The 17,179-nt window shown below is 37.4% G+C and overlaps 1 protein-coding gene across 1 annotated transcript in view; it reads right to left on the bottom strand.

The window, feature by feature from the left end:
* The window catches only part of LOC137126228 (cytosolic carboxypeptidase 4), a 112,627-nt gene extending 96,280 nt beyond the window's left edge, over nt 1-16,347 (bottom strand). The window contains exons 1-5 of the mRNA XM_067502761.1: nt 15,960-16,347; nt 5,248-5,311; nt 4,262-4,408; nt 2,196-2,327; nt 483-576 (exon numbers count right to left, since the gene is read on the bottom strand). Of these exons, the coding sequence (XP_067358862.1) occupies nt 483-576; nt 2,196-2,327; nt 4,262-4,408; nt 5,248-5,311; nt 15,960-16,016 (494 nt within the window). The 5' untranslated portion in view covers nt 16,017-16,347. The remainder of the gene's footprint in view (nt 1-482; nt 577-2,195; nt 2,328-4,261; nt 4,409-5,247; nt 5,312-15,959) is intronic.
* Between the last annotated feature and the right edge of the window lie 832 nt (nt 16,348-17,179).

Raw genomic sequence — 17,179 nt, 5'->3', positions numbered from 1 at the left:
ATATGTCTTTTGAAAAGTGTACCATTAAGGTCATGTAGATACAAGGTGAACTCCGGGTGTAGGTCATCCAAGCACTTACTTTATCCTGTGTAGTAAACTAAATCTTCCACACAATTGAACCATCACTGACTCCTGTGTGAAATATAAAATGGGGTAAGTGTTGCCAAGCCACCCCCTGGCACCACAAACTGCCAATATATAAATAAAAAGTTCACGCTGTATAAGTGACTGACCTTTGTAGTCAGGCCTAAGAAAATAATTTAATTTCATATGGGTCAGCCAGGGCCCAGAGCCTCTGTTACTTATTGTTACATGACACCCGTTGGTTATGGCGCCTAAGGAGATGAACTTGCAGCACTTTGTACTATGCTACTGTTTGTTTGTTGACCAGTTTCCTCAAGTCCAGTTAGACTGAGTGAGTGGGCACATGATGTGTGGATGCCGGTGGCAGTGTAAACTGCAAAAAGCTTAAGTGTACATACCTGATGGTGTGCAGATGTTTGGTGGTATACTCAGGGATGAGGCTGAAGATGACGTCAAGTCCGTGGTTTTCTCCTATTAGGTTTGCCGTAGAAACTGTAGAAACACATAATGAGGTCAGAATATGAGTTCTGACACAAAGGTTTGTCCAAGTTACTGAACTAAAAGAATTTAAACAATTAAAACAGAAAGTTGAAGTACTTTATACAAATTAATTAAGATTGATACTTTGAGTGATTATTCATTATTTTAATTTTTCCATCATTAGTTACAAAATTCTTACATCTAAAGTAATTGAATTTTATTGTATTTTTTGCTTTAAACCACACTAAAATCTTCCTCACCTAACTGTGGGCAATTGTGAGTAAGGAGGTATAGCTCATTGTTAAAAAAAATATATAAATTTCCAGTACTTTAACAGTGGTTGTATCTGATCCTTTAGTTCCAGATATTTTTGTGGAAAATGAATATATTGAAAATTTTATAAAAATTGTATATTGCGAAATTGTTTCTGTTAATAGAAAAATGTATCAAAATTCTTATAAAAGTGTGCTGTGACAAAGTAATTATATTCAATCAAATTAAAATGATTTTAAAATGAGTCATAAACATCTTGTAAAACAAACATAGATGGGAGCACCAACAGCTGTTGCATAGAGAGTTGAGGAAGTTTTCAGTTTCAGCAGAGCAGTAGGACTCCAAAACTGTAAAATCCTGTGTTAGAGGTAGGAAAGACAATCAGACACAATGATTTATACCAAAAATGTGGCTTAATACTTTACTAGATACTCCTACAAGTGACAAATCCAGTGCAGTCTTGGAAATATTAGGTGGTGCATATGGCCAGGGTGTGTTTTTGGTTTATACGTCACTGACATCTAGTGGAGCACTGCTGGTATTCATTTGTACCTGTTATAGATAACCAATGAATAGACTGTCAGTCAAGGCAATGTTTATTACTTTATTTACTCACCCCAAAAGTGTCTTCCTCAGGTCTACAACCCCTGTATTCATGTCATTTACATTGATGTTAAGGCCAATTTATACTTTCAGCATACCTTTGTCTGGTGAAGGACAGGGACAGGCAATTTACAACTTACAATGATTTAAAAGGGACTGTACAATTATTAATTGTTTGTATGCACGATTTTGTGTTTAAACTGCATCTAATTTTTTCTTATAGATTCTGCAAAAAAGTGCTGGTAGATTATATGCTTTTATTAATAGAAACGGTTCATGAGATTTTATTAGAAAACCAGATCTACTTCATTAGCATAATTTGATGTTACAGAAAAGGAGATCAATAGAAAAAACAGAATATACTTTGGTGGTGTTTATTGATGCCATTGATCATGATTTCTTAATGTCGTATTAGAGAGAGTACAATATGTTCAGCCAAACAGCTACCTCTCAAAACAGTGATAATAACTTGTGGGGTCAAACAAGGCCTTGGCTGTTTAAAAAGTGCAAGAACTAAGAATAAGTGTTAAAAACAGATGTGTTTCCTTTATCAGAATTAATTTGTGGAAGAAGCTCAGTGAAGAGTAGAGAATGTGTGACTCACTTGTTAAATTTCTAAGAATAATAAAAGATTTTGATCTGCATGTGCCATGATAAATAAGTCCCCAGACTTTCTGCAGTTGTGTGTGTGTGGTGTGTGTGTGGTGAGTGAGGTGAGTGAGGTGAGTGAGGTGTTTGAGTGAGAGAGATGGTACCTGATGAGGAGAACACCTGGATGACCCAGAGGCAGGCTGCAGCCCTTGTGGCATGTTTGACATTGTGCTTTAGCAGATTTAGAATCAGCAAAACCGCTCCAGTCTCCTCTGCTTTCATACCAATACGACGGTCTGCCAAAACACGGATACAGTACACACATATATTTAGGAATGTGTAGATCCTGAAGTTATGTAGCATTAGCTATTAAACAACTGTATTGGCTCTGAGATAAACTGGAGAAAATCTAAAAATAAATACATTAAAATGTGATGTCATGTGGAGCAAAAAATTAATTGACAGCGATGACAGCCCCCACCCAACTTACAGATGGGGGATGAGCCAGCAGATTGTGCAGTGGGTGGGGGGATTGAAAAATGGTAGTGGACATGCTAAAATTATGTTGTGCTGCTTTCACTTTACGTACATGCTTTTGATTATGTTACTTCTCTGTTAAACTACGGTTGTATTAATCTATGAACAAGAAACCAGTGCTGCTGGGGTTTGGTAAGGTACTTCAGTGTGGCTGCGTTTTTCCTTATTACTTTGCAAACCAAATCTAACCTGCTCAATGCATTGATTGCTCGTGTCATATCATGTGTGCACATTATAAGGAACGTTTGGGATTTGCACATACTTTACACTTTTTTATCAGAAAGATTGTGACGTAAAGTAATATTAAGCTTCTTAGTTACACAATTCAAGAGATTTTTTTCAAGATGAATGAACATAGATATTTAGTTTCCTAAAAAACGAATGGATGAAATGATACTAATACTGCACGACATAAATAAAGTTTTTATCTATATGTATATGAACACTGTTTGTGTGTGTATGAACACTGTTTGTGTGTGTGTATGTGTGTGTGTGTGGGGGCTTGTGTGTGTGGGTGTGGGTGTGTGTGGGTGTGTTGTCCCTTTTATCAAGGATTTACATGCAGCTCAAATGGTTCACCTCATGTTTTTCTGTAAATAAGTGCACCACACACCAGCCATGTGTATATGGACATACAACATAAAAAGAAGTGTTATTATTGATAATGTAAGATAACATAATGTATACGGATACCCTGAGTGAAAAAAGTTTCTGGCCATCCATTTTCTAAGACAGAGCTATTTCTTTTTTCCTCTCTCCTGTGTTTATGGCTTAGGAACTTTTTTTGGTGTTGCTAATCTTTCAGAGTTCCTTAGTTTTTCCCAAAAATCAGTGGAAAAACTTTTCCACATAAAGTGTTGCCAGAATGTTTTTTTTTATAAAAAAAAAAATGTGAGGAAAGGAAAGAAATTTCTTCACTTGGGAAACTTGGGAAAAGGGAGATTTTTCACATTGTAATCATCATTTCACCCACAAGAGTGCACCACTAAACGTAATTAAATAAATGTTCTAAATGGGGAGAATGCTCTGGCTTTGAGAGAGAGTGCCCAACGGGATGGATAGACTGGCAACAAGTCCAGGGTATATCGCTTTTCCCGCCCAGTGATAGCTGTCAGACCTTCCACCCCCCTGGTGACAAGCAAAGGCAGGTAATGTAATGGATGGATGGTCTGGCTTCTAAATGGAACTCAAAACCTTCATATTTTTATTCTCTTCTTTCACAGATGAAAAAAATAGAAACTAAGAAAATAGATCCTGGTAGCATTATTTTTTTCAAATGTGATTTTTCACAAGTTCCACTGATTTCAAGGCAAAAAACATTTGTTTAACTTATCTTACGAGAGAGAGAGAGATAAAAACAGCACAGGCTTAGAAAATGGATCACCAGAAACAAACAGATTTTTTACAAAATAATCTAAATGAATTAACCTACTTCCAAACAAAAGTTATAGAAATGCAGAAGTCCAGTAGTACAGCACGGGTGGAGTACAGTTAAATATATCAGTGAGAAATAAAAGGACTGTGGCACAGGAATAAATCTGTGTTGAACAGACTGTCCTCAAAAACTCATTGACAGTGTAAGAAGAAAACTAGTGAAGAAGGCACACACATCAAGGCTGCCTCACCCCATTAGAGTTCTGATGTCTCTAATGTTTTCTCACATTTAAACTTAATCTTCATTTTCTATTCTCACCTCTGTGTCCAACTTTAGCCAGCAGGTGCATGAGAGGCAGCAGGATAGTGTAGTTGGGACAGAAAGTGTGGGCGAATTTGACCAGTGCATTTAGCAGAGCCTCACTAGCACCTTTCTTGATCATGTAGTAGATCCGTCGATCTGTACCTGTAGAAAGTAAAGTAGTGCTTTGCCATTGTTGTCATCAATCTAAACAATCTGTTTTATTTAACTGTAGATTTAAGTTAATACCTGCTTGTATGTACAGTTATTTCAGCACTAGCTTGAGGAAAACACTAGGGAAACCTATAATCTCATGACATGTGACATGTTTTAAATTTCAGAACAGAATTCCAGTTATTAGATGCTCAAATTTAAATGCACCAAAACCCAGTTAGCAAAATAAAGCTGGTTGCTATAGGAAAAAAACGTGGCTTGTATTATTAATGCAGTATTACGTGACTCCTGCTTCAGCCTGCCTGAGCTGAGCTTACTTTGCTGAATATAAGCAGAAAAAGAAGAACTTAAGATATATTATTTCTTCTTTATTCTATCATCTAGCTATTCTCATCTAGACAGCTTTTTTGTTGTTTAAGGACATTGTGGGGCTGAAGCAGTAGCTGTCATTGGGCAAGAGGCAGGGTACATTGAAGCAAACCCTGTATTATGTCAGTAAAATGAAAAACAATATTTTCTTCTATTTTATTTATTTTGTCACTGTCATTTTAGTGCAGATATGGACTGAAAAAACCTTGCCCTTATTAATTTAAACTATTTACTGTTGATCCAATATGGACATGAACATTTCTGTCAAAGTCAGAAATCTTTTAAATGTTTAAATGTTTAAATGTTTTAATAGTTTTAAATAATGAAGGTAAATGGCAATTTAATGAAAACATGGCAATTTGCAAGTAATTTATTTTTACGTCTGAATAACAATATTTTTCATCTGTTATTTTAGTTTTGTTTTATTTTTCTGGTCAAGACCTGATTCTATCTGAGCTTACCAGCTGTCAGAAGTTCATCCAGGACACTGAGGATATTTAAGGTGCCGTCCACGTCCTCTGCATTCTGCAGAGACAAGAAAAAAAGAGATGCAAGTACAGCATAAATCCTATCCTATTAGAAAAAATCGCACTGCTATTACAGTACTCTACTACTGCTTCTACAAACAACTTTTTTGTTTGTAGTTTTAGCTCAAATTAAATTGAAATTAATGGTGCAAAAGTGGAAGTATTGATCTAGATAAGGTGCATTGCCCCTCTAGTCTTCCATGAGTGAAAATGGTTTCCCCACACCAAATTTAGAGATATACTTTCCCAATAGGAGCTTCTCATTCCAAATTTTAAAATAGTCTCAGTGTAGTTGAAGGTGTTTTGGTACAACTATAAAATGTGGCTGATTAGAAATCTCATGGTGTTGCCAAAAATCTCCCTCATTAAACTGTATGTTCCACTACTAGTCAACTGTCTGCCTGTTATAAATAGCTTAAGATGTTTTCAGACAGCCTGTTTAAGTCGGCAACAATCTGCCTCTTTACAAATAGAGACAAATAGTGCAGAGTTGTGTTGAGCTACTGTAATGAGAGACTGTTGCTAAACAGAGGTAATAGCATCTCTGATTATGAAACAAGTTATGTCACATGTACTGAATAACCTTCAGTAGCATCCAGCCACTTACCGTTGCAGGCAAATAAAATGCAAAGCAGTATAGTTTGGGTCACAGTGTCTCTAGGAGGCTCTCATTGCATTGCAACCTTGATTTTCCATGATGATGGCCTATGATTTTCCTTCGTCTCCCCCACCAAATAGGTTTAACACAAATAAAAGTAATTATAATGATATTTGGTTGTAAATTCCTTATTTTCAGGAAATGCATCAATCTTGTGACACACTGACATTACCAAATTGTTGGTTTCTTCTTATGATTTAGCCTCTAAATTGCTGTTCACGCTGTGGTTTTCCTTTGCTGACATCTTCTGTATATATTTTTTTCATGAGATTCCTAATTGTTCTATTGGCTATCAAAATCCTACACAGGTCCAATTTTTAAAGCCCCCACAATGCTTAGTACTTTGTACTGCTTGATAAATAAAATTCAATTCAATTCAACTTTATTTATATAGCGCTATTTGACAAAAAAGGCATCTCAAGGCAACCTGCTTGTACTTACCTCTTCACCTCTTTCCCACACTCTCCATTGCTCTGAACTGTTGACCCTAATTACTTAAAGTCCTGCACCTTCTTCACCTCTGCTCCGTGTAACCTCACCGTTCCACCTGGGTCACTCTCATTGACAAACATGTATTCTGCTTTACTGCGGCTAAGCTTCATTCCTTTTTTTTTCAGACCAGACTTCCACCTCTCGAGATTTTCCTCCACCTGCTCCCTGCTCTCACTACAAATTACAATGTCATCTGCAAACATAGTAGTCCATGGAAATTCCTGTCTAACCTCATCTGTCAGCCTGTTCATCACCAGAGCAAAAAAGAAGGGGCTCAGAGCTGATCCTTGATGCAGACCCACTTCCACCTTGAACTCTGTCACACCTACAGCACCTCACCAAGGTCTTACAGCTCTCATACATGTCCTGCACTACTCTAACATGCTTCTCTCCCCCTCCAGACTTCCTCATACAATACCACAGCTCCTCTCTCGGCACCATACGCTTTCTCAAAATCTACGATGACACAATGCAACTCCCTATGACCTTCTCTGTACTTCTCCAGGAAGAAGTTCTGCAGGATTCATATAAAAAAAGGATGATTCCACAACAGCTTCTTCCCCCTAGCTATCAGGCTGTGACAACCACACATTCTGTTTTTCCACTGTGAATGAGCAACATTAAATGAAAAGTACAATGTAAGTCTAAGGATTTGGATGGCTTTTCGTGATGACAATATCAATATGACTTGTTGACAAAGCTACAACAGCTAGCAAGTTCGTGGCCAGGTCAAACAAATAATTTTCTAGATTACCACTTATGTGTCCTATGCCAAGAGCCAGGTCTTATCCAGAGTAATGATATGGTTGGACAGCATATTTCTGCAATTTCGTTGTCTTATGCCTTATGTCTTAGCCGGGTCACCTGGTGCAAAAGGGGCAAAATTCTACAGTGTTTAATGTATCACAGTGTAAATGACATCAAATAAAAGGTGAAATTCTGAATTTTACTTTAATTTATCACTTTAATTTATCAACACACAGTGAACACACTGAGTGATCCAAATTAAAAACAACTTCTACACTGACCTCTATTTTTTACTTAGGTACTTTTCAGTGGCATTTGCACCACCTTTCTGCTGTTTCAGCTAGTATGAAAGTTCTACATAAAGAATACAAACCAGCTTGTAACTCTGAACCTGAGCCATCAACTTTATCATCCACTAGTGGCTCATGCAGTGAAGATAGCAGAGGATAGCAGCAAGGTGAAGAAAGGACGATATGACAACAGGTACTTGAGATATGATTTTTATATTCTCTTGTGATTCATCATGTTCTCTAATCAGATGCCTGGTATGAAATGATTAAAGCTGTGGTTCAGTGAAAACTTAAAAGACACCTGACAATAAATCATAGGACAAAACCCAGCAAGAGTACAGAACATCACTGACTAAAGGTTCAACATTGTTGGTTTTAAACAGGAAACATAGTTTTCTTATAGTTTTCAAAGTCCTCTTTTGCCAATTTATAGACTGCTAGTTTTTGTAAAATTATCACATGTATCATGAACAATAAACCCACTGGTCTACTGGTAGTAGTAGGTGGCCTACTGGACCACGACCATAAGCATGATATTAACCATTGAATAGCATGATAACTGCCAAACTGTAAATACGGCTCCCTCTCGTGGCAGCTTTCATTACCTGAAACATTACTTCGATCACTCCTACTTCACGAGGACTATTTTCTCTGGACAAGGACTTGACGCTCTCACTCTAGAGGCAGTCGAATTAGCCAAGGAGCAGAGGACTCAAAGGACTCAGCAAAGGATTCAATCATTAACCTGTATTAGCTGTCATTTGATGTGAAGTGAGTCTAGTGCAAATGAGTAAACAAGCTGGGGACTTTTCTGGTTACTTCAATGGAGAGTTACTGATTGTTGTTATTGTTATTGTCGTGTCCGTCACATTTAGCTGTATGTTAGTTAGCAGCATGACACATGTGTTCAGTTGCTATGATTGGGAGAAATCGCTGTTTGTAAATAATTTGTCACTGTAGAGTGACTGAGTAATTGAGGCTGTCATATGATAGATAGCAGTTACACTAGCTAACAATAGAACCATTTGATTATACTGCCACTAGAGGGCAGTGTACCCATTGATTAAAGAAACATGAGCAATAGTGAACTGTATAGGCTGTTTCGGAGATGTCACAGGACTAATGTAGTGTTATTTCTGTGATGTTGCTAGGGATTCATTATATATAGCAGACTGGAAGTGAACAATTTGAGTTAAATAATTGTGTATATTGCTTCATATGGTATATGCATTTTCTGTTATAATGTGTAAGTACTAAGGGATGATTAAATTCTTCAGTTACTTTAGAACCACTTATTCATAAGACAGTTATAAAAGGTGGTTGTGGTGGTGGAATAAAGGTATTGAGACTGAAGACATCTGAATGATTCTGATCAATCACCTGCTGCAGGTTCTGGAGGCAAGTCCCAGTCCCAAGACCCAGTACAAAATTACCTCGGGAGTTAAACCTTCCTTTCACAAATCAGCTACAGAATCATTCCCACTATATTCTTGGAGTATAAGAGTGCAATGATAAGCTAAAAGCTAAAATAATAATAATAATATTGATAATTCTGTTCTTTGTTGACCTCCCACCACCAACAAAACAGCACCAAAGCAGGATTCCAGTCGTTGTGTATCCTTTATCAGTATGTGTATCCTTTAAGAGTTACAGTGCTTTCAAAAAGTATTAATACCCCTTGAAAATGTATACATTTTGTCACGTTATAAATTATACAAATGTTTTATTGAGATTTTATGTGACAGACCAACACAAAGGGGTACATAATTGTGAAGTGAAAGGAAAATGATAAAAGAGTTCAGAGTTTTCAAAATGTTGACTTTGACTTGGCCATTTTAACACATGAATATGCTTTGATCTAAACCTTCCATTGTACCTCTGGCTGTATGTTTATGGTCATTGTTCTATGGGAAGGTGACGCTCCGTCCCAGTCTTTTGCATACTCTTAAAGGTTTTCTTCTAAGATTGCCCTGTATTTGGCTCCATCCATTTTCCCATCAACTCTGACAAGCTTCCCAGTCGCTGCTGAAGAAAAGTCCTACAGTAAAAATACTATTGTCCTAATAGTTAATACTGAGTTTTGCCATTGCTCACTCTCTTCTCCTCCTCAGATACTCCTTGCCGGCACAAGCCCATCGGTCACCGCAGTCATATACCTCCAGCAGTCCTGTCCGTCCGTCTTACCTGTTCCTCCACTACTCGTTACGCACAATAAACTTATTGCCTTCCTACTCATTTGCTTGTTCTGCACTTATTTGGGTCCTACAAATCATTCCTAAAAAGATCCTGATATGATATGATAAGGCAGTAGTCTAAAAAAGGCCTTCAGGAGTTTTTTTTTTTTTTTATGTTGTTTCGGCTTATCCCGTGAGTTCAGGGTCGTCACAGCGGTTCATTGTCCACATGTTGATTTGGCACAGTTTTTACTCCGGATGCCCTTTCTGACGCAACCCTTCCCAATTTCTACCTAGCTTGGACCGACACTAGACAGCTGGGGAAGGGAATGGGCTATTAGGGGTTCATTGTCTTGCACAGAGGCACTTCGACATATAGCCAGACCGAGGATCGACCCACTGAACCTGTGGTCCTTGGACAACTGCCCGTGAAGGAGTAAATATCCCAAAAGACCTAACAAATTTTTATACCTTGAATTTCAGTTTGTTGAACAAATAAAATATAACATGACATAAAGAGATGGAATTTAATCCCAATTTTAACAGGCTGACTGTCAGGCTGACCCTTGTTGCCTTGGCAATCCGAACTCTCTTCTTTCTCCTGGTCCCTAATCAGCCTCACTACATTCACCTGTGCCTCCCCTATATATGCCTCATTCACCTCTCCCTTTCTGTCAGATCGTCTTCCTGACTTTCCCGAGTAACCTGAGAATCTCTGGCCTAGTACTCCGTCTGGTAATATCACTCCAGTTAACGTGCTCTGTTGTGCTTTGGAGTTTTGTGTTTTCATTTCGGAGCCTGTTTGTTTTTTCGTAGTTTGTGACACTTTTTTGCCGCCCGGCCACGGCGGCAGTCTTCTGAGAACTCAGTTGTTAACTGATGATTTAGTAATTGACTTTGTACCTTCCGATATTGACTGTAAACACTGTGGATTATATGTGTAGAAGAGGATTTTGCGCTAGCCAGAAGAATAGGAGTTTGAGTTTCCTTCTTCTTGGAATTTTGTTGATACTTTCTGCTTGTTTGCTATTTTGTTTTTTTTGTTGTTACTTTGTTGGCCTGCTGTATTTTTGTCTTCCTGGTTTTTTCCCAGCCGCCTCTAGTTGTCCCGCACCCTTTGGTCTCCACTGCAACCCTGCCGCCTCTCAACCTGGCGAGTAAGACATCTAGTTGTTCCTCAGATTTATCCCCGTGCCTCAGACTATTATTTCACCTCTGTCTCTTCTCCTCCCTCAGATCACCCTACCGCTTTCCGGCCATGCACTCCTGCCCATGAATCGTCTAAATTCTGATACCAATACTACGTTTTGAATCAAAAATTGAGTTTGTAAATATGAATGTCTTACCCAGAGTACTATATTTGTTCCCAACTCTAACCGAAATAACTGATAGACAATTTAATAAATGGGAAAATTTAATATCAAAGTACAGTACATATGGCAAGGGAAGAAGCAGAGGATAAGATTTCAAACTCTTCAGCTAACAAAGGACAAGGGGGGACTCACACTCCCCTGCCTAAAGGACTACTACATATAAGCTCAATTGAGGAGCTTTAATTTGTTGGTGCATTATCAAGGAAGATGGAAAGAAATAGAATAAACTATATCTGGAGCAACCCTAATTCTAAAATGATTAGGAGACAAAAAAACAAATAAAAAATCTAATGGAAAGGTAATAAATGGGTCAAGTATCATTTGGCCTGAACAGATAAAGATCCTAGGATGGACAACCTACAGCTTTGACTTAACCCAAAACTAAGATGCAAGTTATAAAGGATGGGTAAACCAGGGTCTCTCATTTTACTGCACTCTCTTTAATCAGGGAATAATAAAGATTTTCACACATTGAAAAAAATCGTACGGGCTAACTAATAGTAACTTTTTTAGGTTTCTACAATTCTGCCAAACCAACTTGGGTCTTAAGATAATTTCAAGGTTATATAAGGGACTTCAGGAGATCAGATTAGCAAGTACCCCTTACTTAAAACAAAAGTGGAAAAAGAAAATAGTCATGTTCCAGAGGAAACTTGGACAAAATATTGTCAATTTCAGTCGAGGATATCAAGCTCATCTTCATGGAGAATGTTTGCATGGAAAAGTAGATATTTCATTACACCTGTTAAGAAATACTGCCATTCAGGCTCTTCTAGCTGCTGGAGGAAGAAGCCAATCACTTTCATCTGTTCTGTGCCTCCACAAAAGTAAACACTTTTTGGTGTAGGAGCCATGCACAACTAATCACTGTATTAACCTTCCTCTTGTGTTAGGGTCGGCACCGACCCATTTTCAGTTTTAAATGCATAAAAAAACCATATACATTTGTTTGTTAGATCAAGGCTTTTTGACTTTGTCAGTAACCTCTATTTCAACAAAATAAAAAACATTTAAAACTTCTAACTAAATTATGAAATGCTCTTATTGAAATTATGACATTTGTGATGTTAGGGTCGGTTTCGACCCACTTCTAAAAATAAGGTTATAAAGCAATATTTAGAGCAAAAACTGAAATAATAAGTGCACTGTCAGCCTAAACACTGACAGCCAGCTCTTCTGCCAATCATGTGAGCTTTAGGTGACTCTTTTTTTTCTGTATAACTGCAAAAATACAGAACAATCAAACAAACATGGACGCGTCCAGACGTGTGAATTCAGTATTGAATTGGTGACTTGCAGAGTTCACATCTCCAATTTACAGCTTCAAAAATGAGAGATTTTAAATGAACGAAGTTCTGGATAGTATTTTTGGTGAAAATGAGGAAATAAACACAGGGGAACAAAGCGACATGGATGAGCAGGTTTCTGAGGAGGAAGACAATGTGGACTTTCATCCAGAAGAGACAGACACATCTGATGAGTCTGATAAGGAGGTCACCATTGAAGAATTTGCTGAAAGTCCAAAGATGGTAAGATCTTTTGGAGGTCAGTACCTCATGATGCACATGGCAGGGCAGCTGCTGCAAATCTCATCAAAATGACCCCTGAAATCACAAGGTTTGCTGTGACGAGAGTCAGTGACATCAAGACATGTTTTGAGCTTTTTATGCCATTGTCACTAAAAAGAGTCATTCTTGCTTTGACAAACCTTGAAGGAAAAAAAAGTCCATGGTGACACGTGGAAAGACATTGATGAGGAACACCTAGATGCTTACCTTGGTGTTCTTCTTCTTGCTGGAGGATACAGATCCTGCAATGAGGCCACTGATAGTCTCTGGGACGCATCAACAGACAGAAATATTTTTCGGGCAACAATGTCACTTATCTTATAAATCTGGGCAGCCTGTGATTCAAAAACAAGCTATGCCTGGAATTTACAGATTTACACAGGCAAAGTTGCTGGTGGCATCCCAGAGAAAAATCAAGGCAAACGTGTGGTCCTCGATATGACTACTGGACTGCAGAGTCACAATATCACTTGTGACAATTTTTTGTCCCAGCTATGACCTTGGACAAGAGCTTCTCAGGAGGAATCTTTTAGTGAAGTTTTAATGAAATAATTTTATTTTTTGGCTTTTCCTTGAAGTAAATGTATACGGGTCAAAACTGACCCGTAACACTATAGATGTTACTATAGTTAAAAATATATATAAAAAAAAAACTGAACAAAATTATTAAAGTGATGTGTTCTAACAACCCTTAATAATGGTAAGGTAACAAAACAATCTTGTATTTATTTATATTTTTCTATTGAGGTTCATTTTACAATGTTGTTATATTAAGATTGAGGGGTATGCTGACAAAAAAAAACCCAAAAGGCCCACACCTAAAACATTAAAACTAATATTTTCATTGAAAAAGAAGCCTAACAAGGTAACCAACAAATGAAAAACAAATTAGATGAGAAATAATTGTTTTTTTGTGTATTTTAGAGCTGATTTAGGACACGGGTCAAAACTGACCCGTTAACACAAGGGATGGTAACAGAAATCTAACACAAGAGGAAGGTTAAAGGACGGTTTATTATGTTTTTTGTTTCCTTTCTATTTATTCACGACTGACAAAAAACACCCCCAAAAAACATCTTACTAAGATATATGTACTTGTCTTGTGGTTCTTTATCCTCTTCTTTAAAGCAGACAGCACCTCTAACATTGCAACTGCAAGATGTTTTCTCTCAGGATTAATTGAAAGCTTTGAAATTTGAATTTTGAGTCTTGGTCATGCTCTCTGTGGAAACACTAAAAAATGTTTTGGAGGATAAATTTGTGGCTTTTCAAGTTTGTCTTAAAATTAGGGCTCAAGTGATAAAAATTGTCAAACAAATAATTACATGCTGTAAAAGTTTTTAAAATATTTCAGTTCAAATAAAGAGGGAATGAGTGAATTAATGAATAACTAACATTGACTTTAAAGTCTTTTGGTTTTATGTCAAAATGAGAACTGTGAAGTGAATCGGAAGTTAATTTCCGCGCTGTTGATATACAATAATGGCCATAAAAATCAAACAAATGACCTTCAAAAATACCTCTGTATTTCATCAATTTCTCAGGTACCACAGAATGCAATTATTGTCAGATCCATTTTGCAGTGATGCAATGAACAAAAATAATGTAATTATGTTAAATGATTTATTGTTCATTGTATTACTATTACATGTTAAAAAGTAATTGTTTACATGATTTGAATGACAAATGGAGGAAGCTGAATATTTTTAATTTATTTATAAACCAGTCTTCTCCCAAGCCATAGTTTCTTGCAGACTGAAGAAGATTGTCTTCCACGATTGTCCTATATTTTGCTGCATTCATTTTACTCTACCTTTACAAAAGCCTTCCAAGGCCAGCTGCTGAGAAGCATCCCCACAGCATGATGTTGCCACCACGGCTTTCACATTGGGGATGGTGTGTTTGTGCAAATGTGCAATGTCAGTGTTCGCTAAACATAGCATGTTGTCTGATGGCCAAAAAGCACCACTTTGATCTCGTCAGCCCAAAGAACCTTTTTCCACTTGACTATGGAGTCTGCATTTGCCTTTTGGCGAACTCAAGTGGTGGTTTGACATTTTTTTTAACAGTAGCTTTCTCCTTGACAGTCTCCTGAGAAGCTTTGAATGAAGAAGAACCCAGGCAAAATTTGTTGTATGCACAGTTTACCATCTCAGCTGCTAAGGCTTGCTACTTACTTTTTGTATCATCCCCTGACTTAAGCCTTATGCCCTGAGTTATATTTGTCTAACACTGAGTTTTTGGAGTGTTCTTTTGCATTCATAGTGTAATGGTAGCCATTAATACTGAATTACCAGTGACTGGAACTTCAAGACATTTGTTTTTATACTGCAATTACTTAGTCTCATTGATAACTTACATTGACCATGAATAAAAGTGTGAAACATCCAAGGGGGTTAATAGTCTTTATAGACACTGTACTCTTTAAACAATGAAGACAAAATGCTCAGCAATCTTTTACTGCAAAAATTTACTTTAGAGTTCATCTTTTAGTAGTTGCACTATGCTAAACTGACACTATATTCTCAAGTACTCTTTTTGTTTGAGCTTTAGTGAAAGAGACTAGTAGAAGTTACAGGCAGCTACGAGAAACTATGTTTGACAGGACTGGCTTATTGCTCATATGTTGCAAATAGGATATTTCAGAATAAAAGTATAAAATAAGTTGTGACTTTGAGCATAAGTTCACATGACGTGGTGAAACTGACATTAATGAGAGAGGTTTATCTTAACTTTGTCCTGGGAAAACTCCTGTAAATGTGCATTCACATGCTAATTCACAAAACAAAACTCGAAAGTCCCATTCTGAAGACCATTTACGGAGAAAAATACACTGCCTGGCCAAAAAATAAGTCACGCTCTAATATTTTCCTGAACTGAGTTAAACTTTCATTATGGCACAACATTTCTTTCTTTCAAGAGTGGCATAAATATTTCACTAAGATCTTAAAATGATAATAGAGTAGGACCACTGCACAAAAATTCTCAATGGGGTTCAGAACACCAAATTAATGCTGTTGAAAGACAGAATTGAAAGATTAAAAAGAAATTTTTAATATAAGGTCCTTTCCCTTGTTCGATTTTTTTTCTGTCTCTCTCCGTGTGCTTTGGTGACACAGGTGCCATCGTGCTGTGAACACACTGTACTGTGAAATGTCAGCATGGAGCAACAGATCCTTAACTCTACTGGGGATACAAGGCTAATTCTGGTGTCTATGGTCTCATCACTTAAAGCCTTTAGTAGCTCATATGATGATCTCACATACTGTGCATTATGTTAAATATAATACAGAATATATAATATAAAACAGAACGAGGCGCAGGTTGGTGCTGTGGATTCCTACCTGCAGCGTGGAAAGCAGGATATCTAAGCCGATGGAGGAGCTCGTGGAGGTTGTCATCCTTGGTTGCCCTCGCTCTGTGCCAGTCAGTCAGTAGGTCAGACAGACAGACAAGTAAACAGGCAGACAGAAAGGCACACAAACATAAACAGGCGGTCATACAAACGTCAATGGGAAGAAGAGAGGACAGGAGCTCCCTCACAGTCAGTAAGGGAGGCAGGTAGTGCAAATCCAAATTGCGTCCTGGCCACTGTGTAAATTTCTCAAACACACTTAAAATTCAAAGAGTCTGTCTCTGTCAGTCTGTCTCTGTCAGTCTGTCTTTCCCACCAACAAAAGTGTCCCTATGCAGCCTTGCTGCTGCATCTAGGAGAGAGAATTGACACAGAGACTGTGCCTGACTTAACATGAAAATACCCACTAAGGCCAGGCAGGGTCCATATGTGGGTGGGTGTGTGTGTCTGAGTGAGAGACACACTGCTGCATACACTGGTATTCAGTAAATATGTATGTATAGTATATAACTTTATTGTTCCCACTGTAACAAATACGCAATATTTGTAGTTTTGAAAAAAGGTTTATGTTTATGTCGAAGAACAGTATTAGACAAAGAGATATAAATAAAACTGATTAATTTGCGTGTGTGTTGTTAAGTCCAAGTGTATGTGCATGTCTGTGCACATGTAACCCTATCCACACAGGATAAAGCGCTCCAGAAAACATTTGTGCTGTAGTGTTCAGAAGTCAGCCACTATAAAAAGGTCCCTGCAAGACCAGCTGGGCAGCTGCAGGAAACAAACTATACTGATTGGTATACTTCTGTGTATATGATTTTGATGCCTGATGTAAAATAAACATTGCACTTAGTCACTTCAAGTGAAAAGTAAAAATTGTGTGCATATAATACAGCATATATAATATAATATATAATATATACATATATAATATATAAAAAAAAATTTTATAATGTATAATTGTGCATGTATAAAAAGGAACATCAGTGACTGATGATTGCATTTAAATTGTATTTTCAGCTGTCTCTAATGAACATTATTTGTGTGAGCACCTTGTTGGCTTTAGTGATCTCTGTAGTCTGTGTCTGTATGTTGCCAAATGTTTGTAGAAGATATTCCACTCTGTAACACTGCCGCATTTAAATGTTTACCATTCCAGAAAATCCAACAGAGTGACATTTCCCTACTCTAGCAGATCTTCTTCACATC

Source organism: Channa argus, chromosome 4 (genome assembly GCF_033026475.1).
Source record: "Channa argus isolate prfri chromosome 4, Channa argus male v1.0, whole genome shotgun sequence".
Classification (NCBI taxonomy): domain Eukaryota; kingdom Metazoa; phylum Chordata; class Actinopteri; order Anabantiformes; family Channidae; genus Channa; species Channa argus.
The sequence above is the reverse complement of the archived record's forward strand: the minus strand, read 5'-3'. Positions and strand labels throughout refer to the sequence as shown.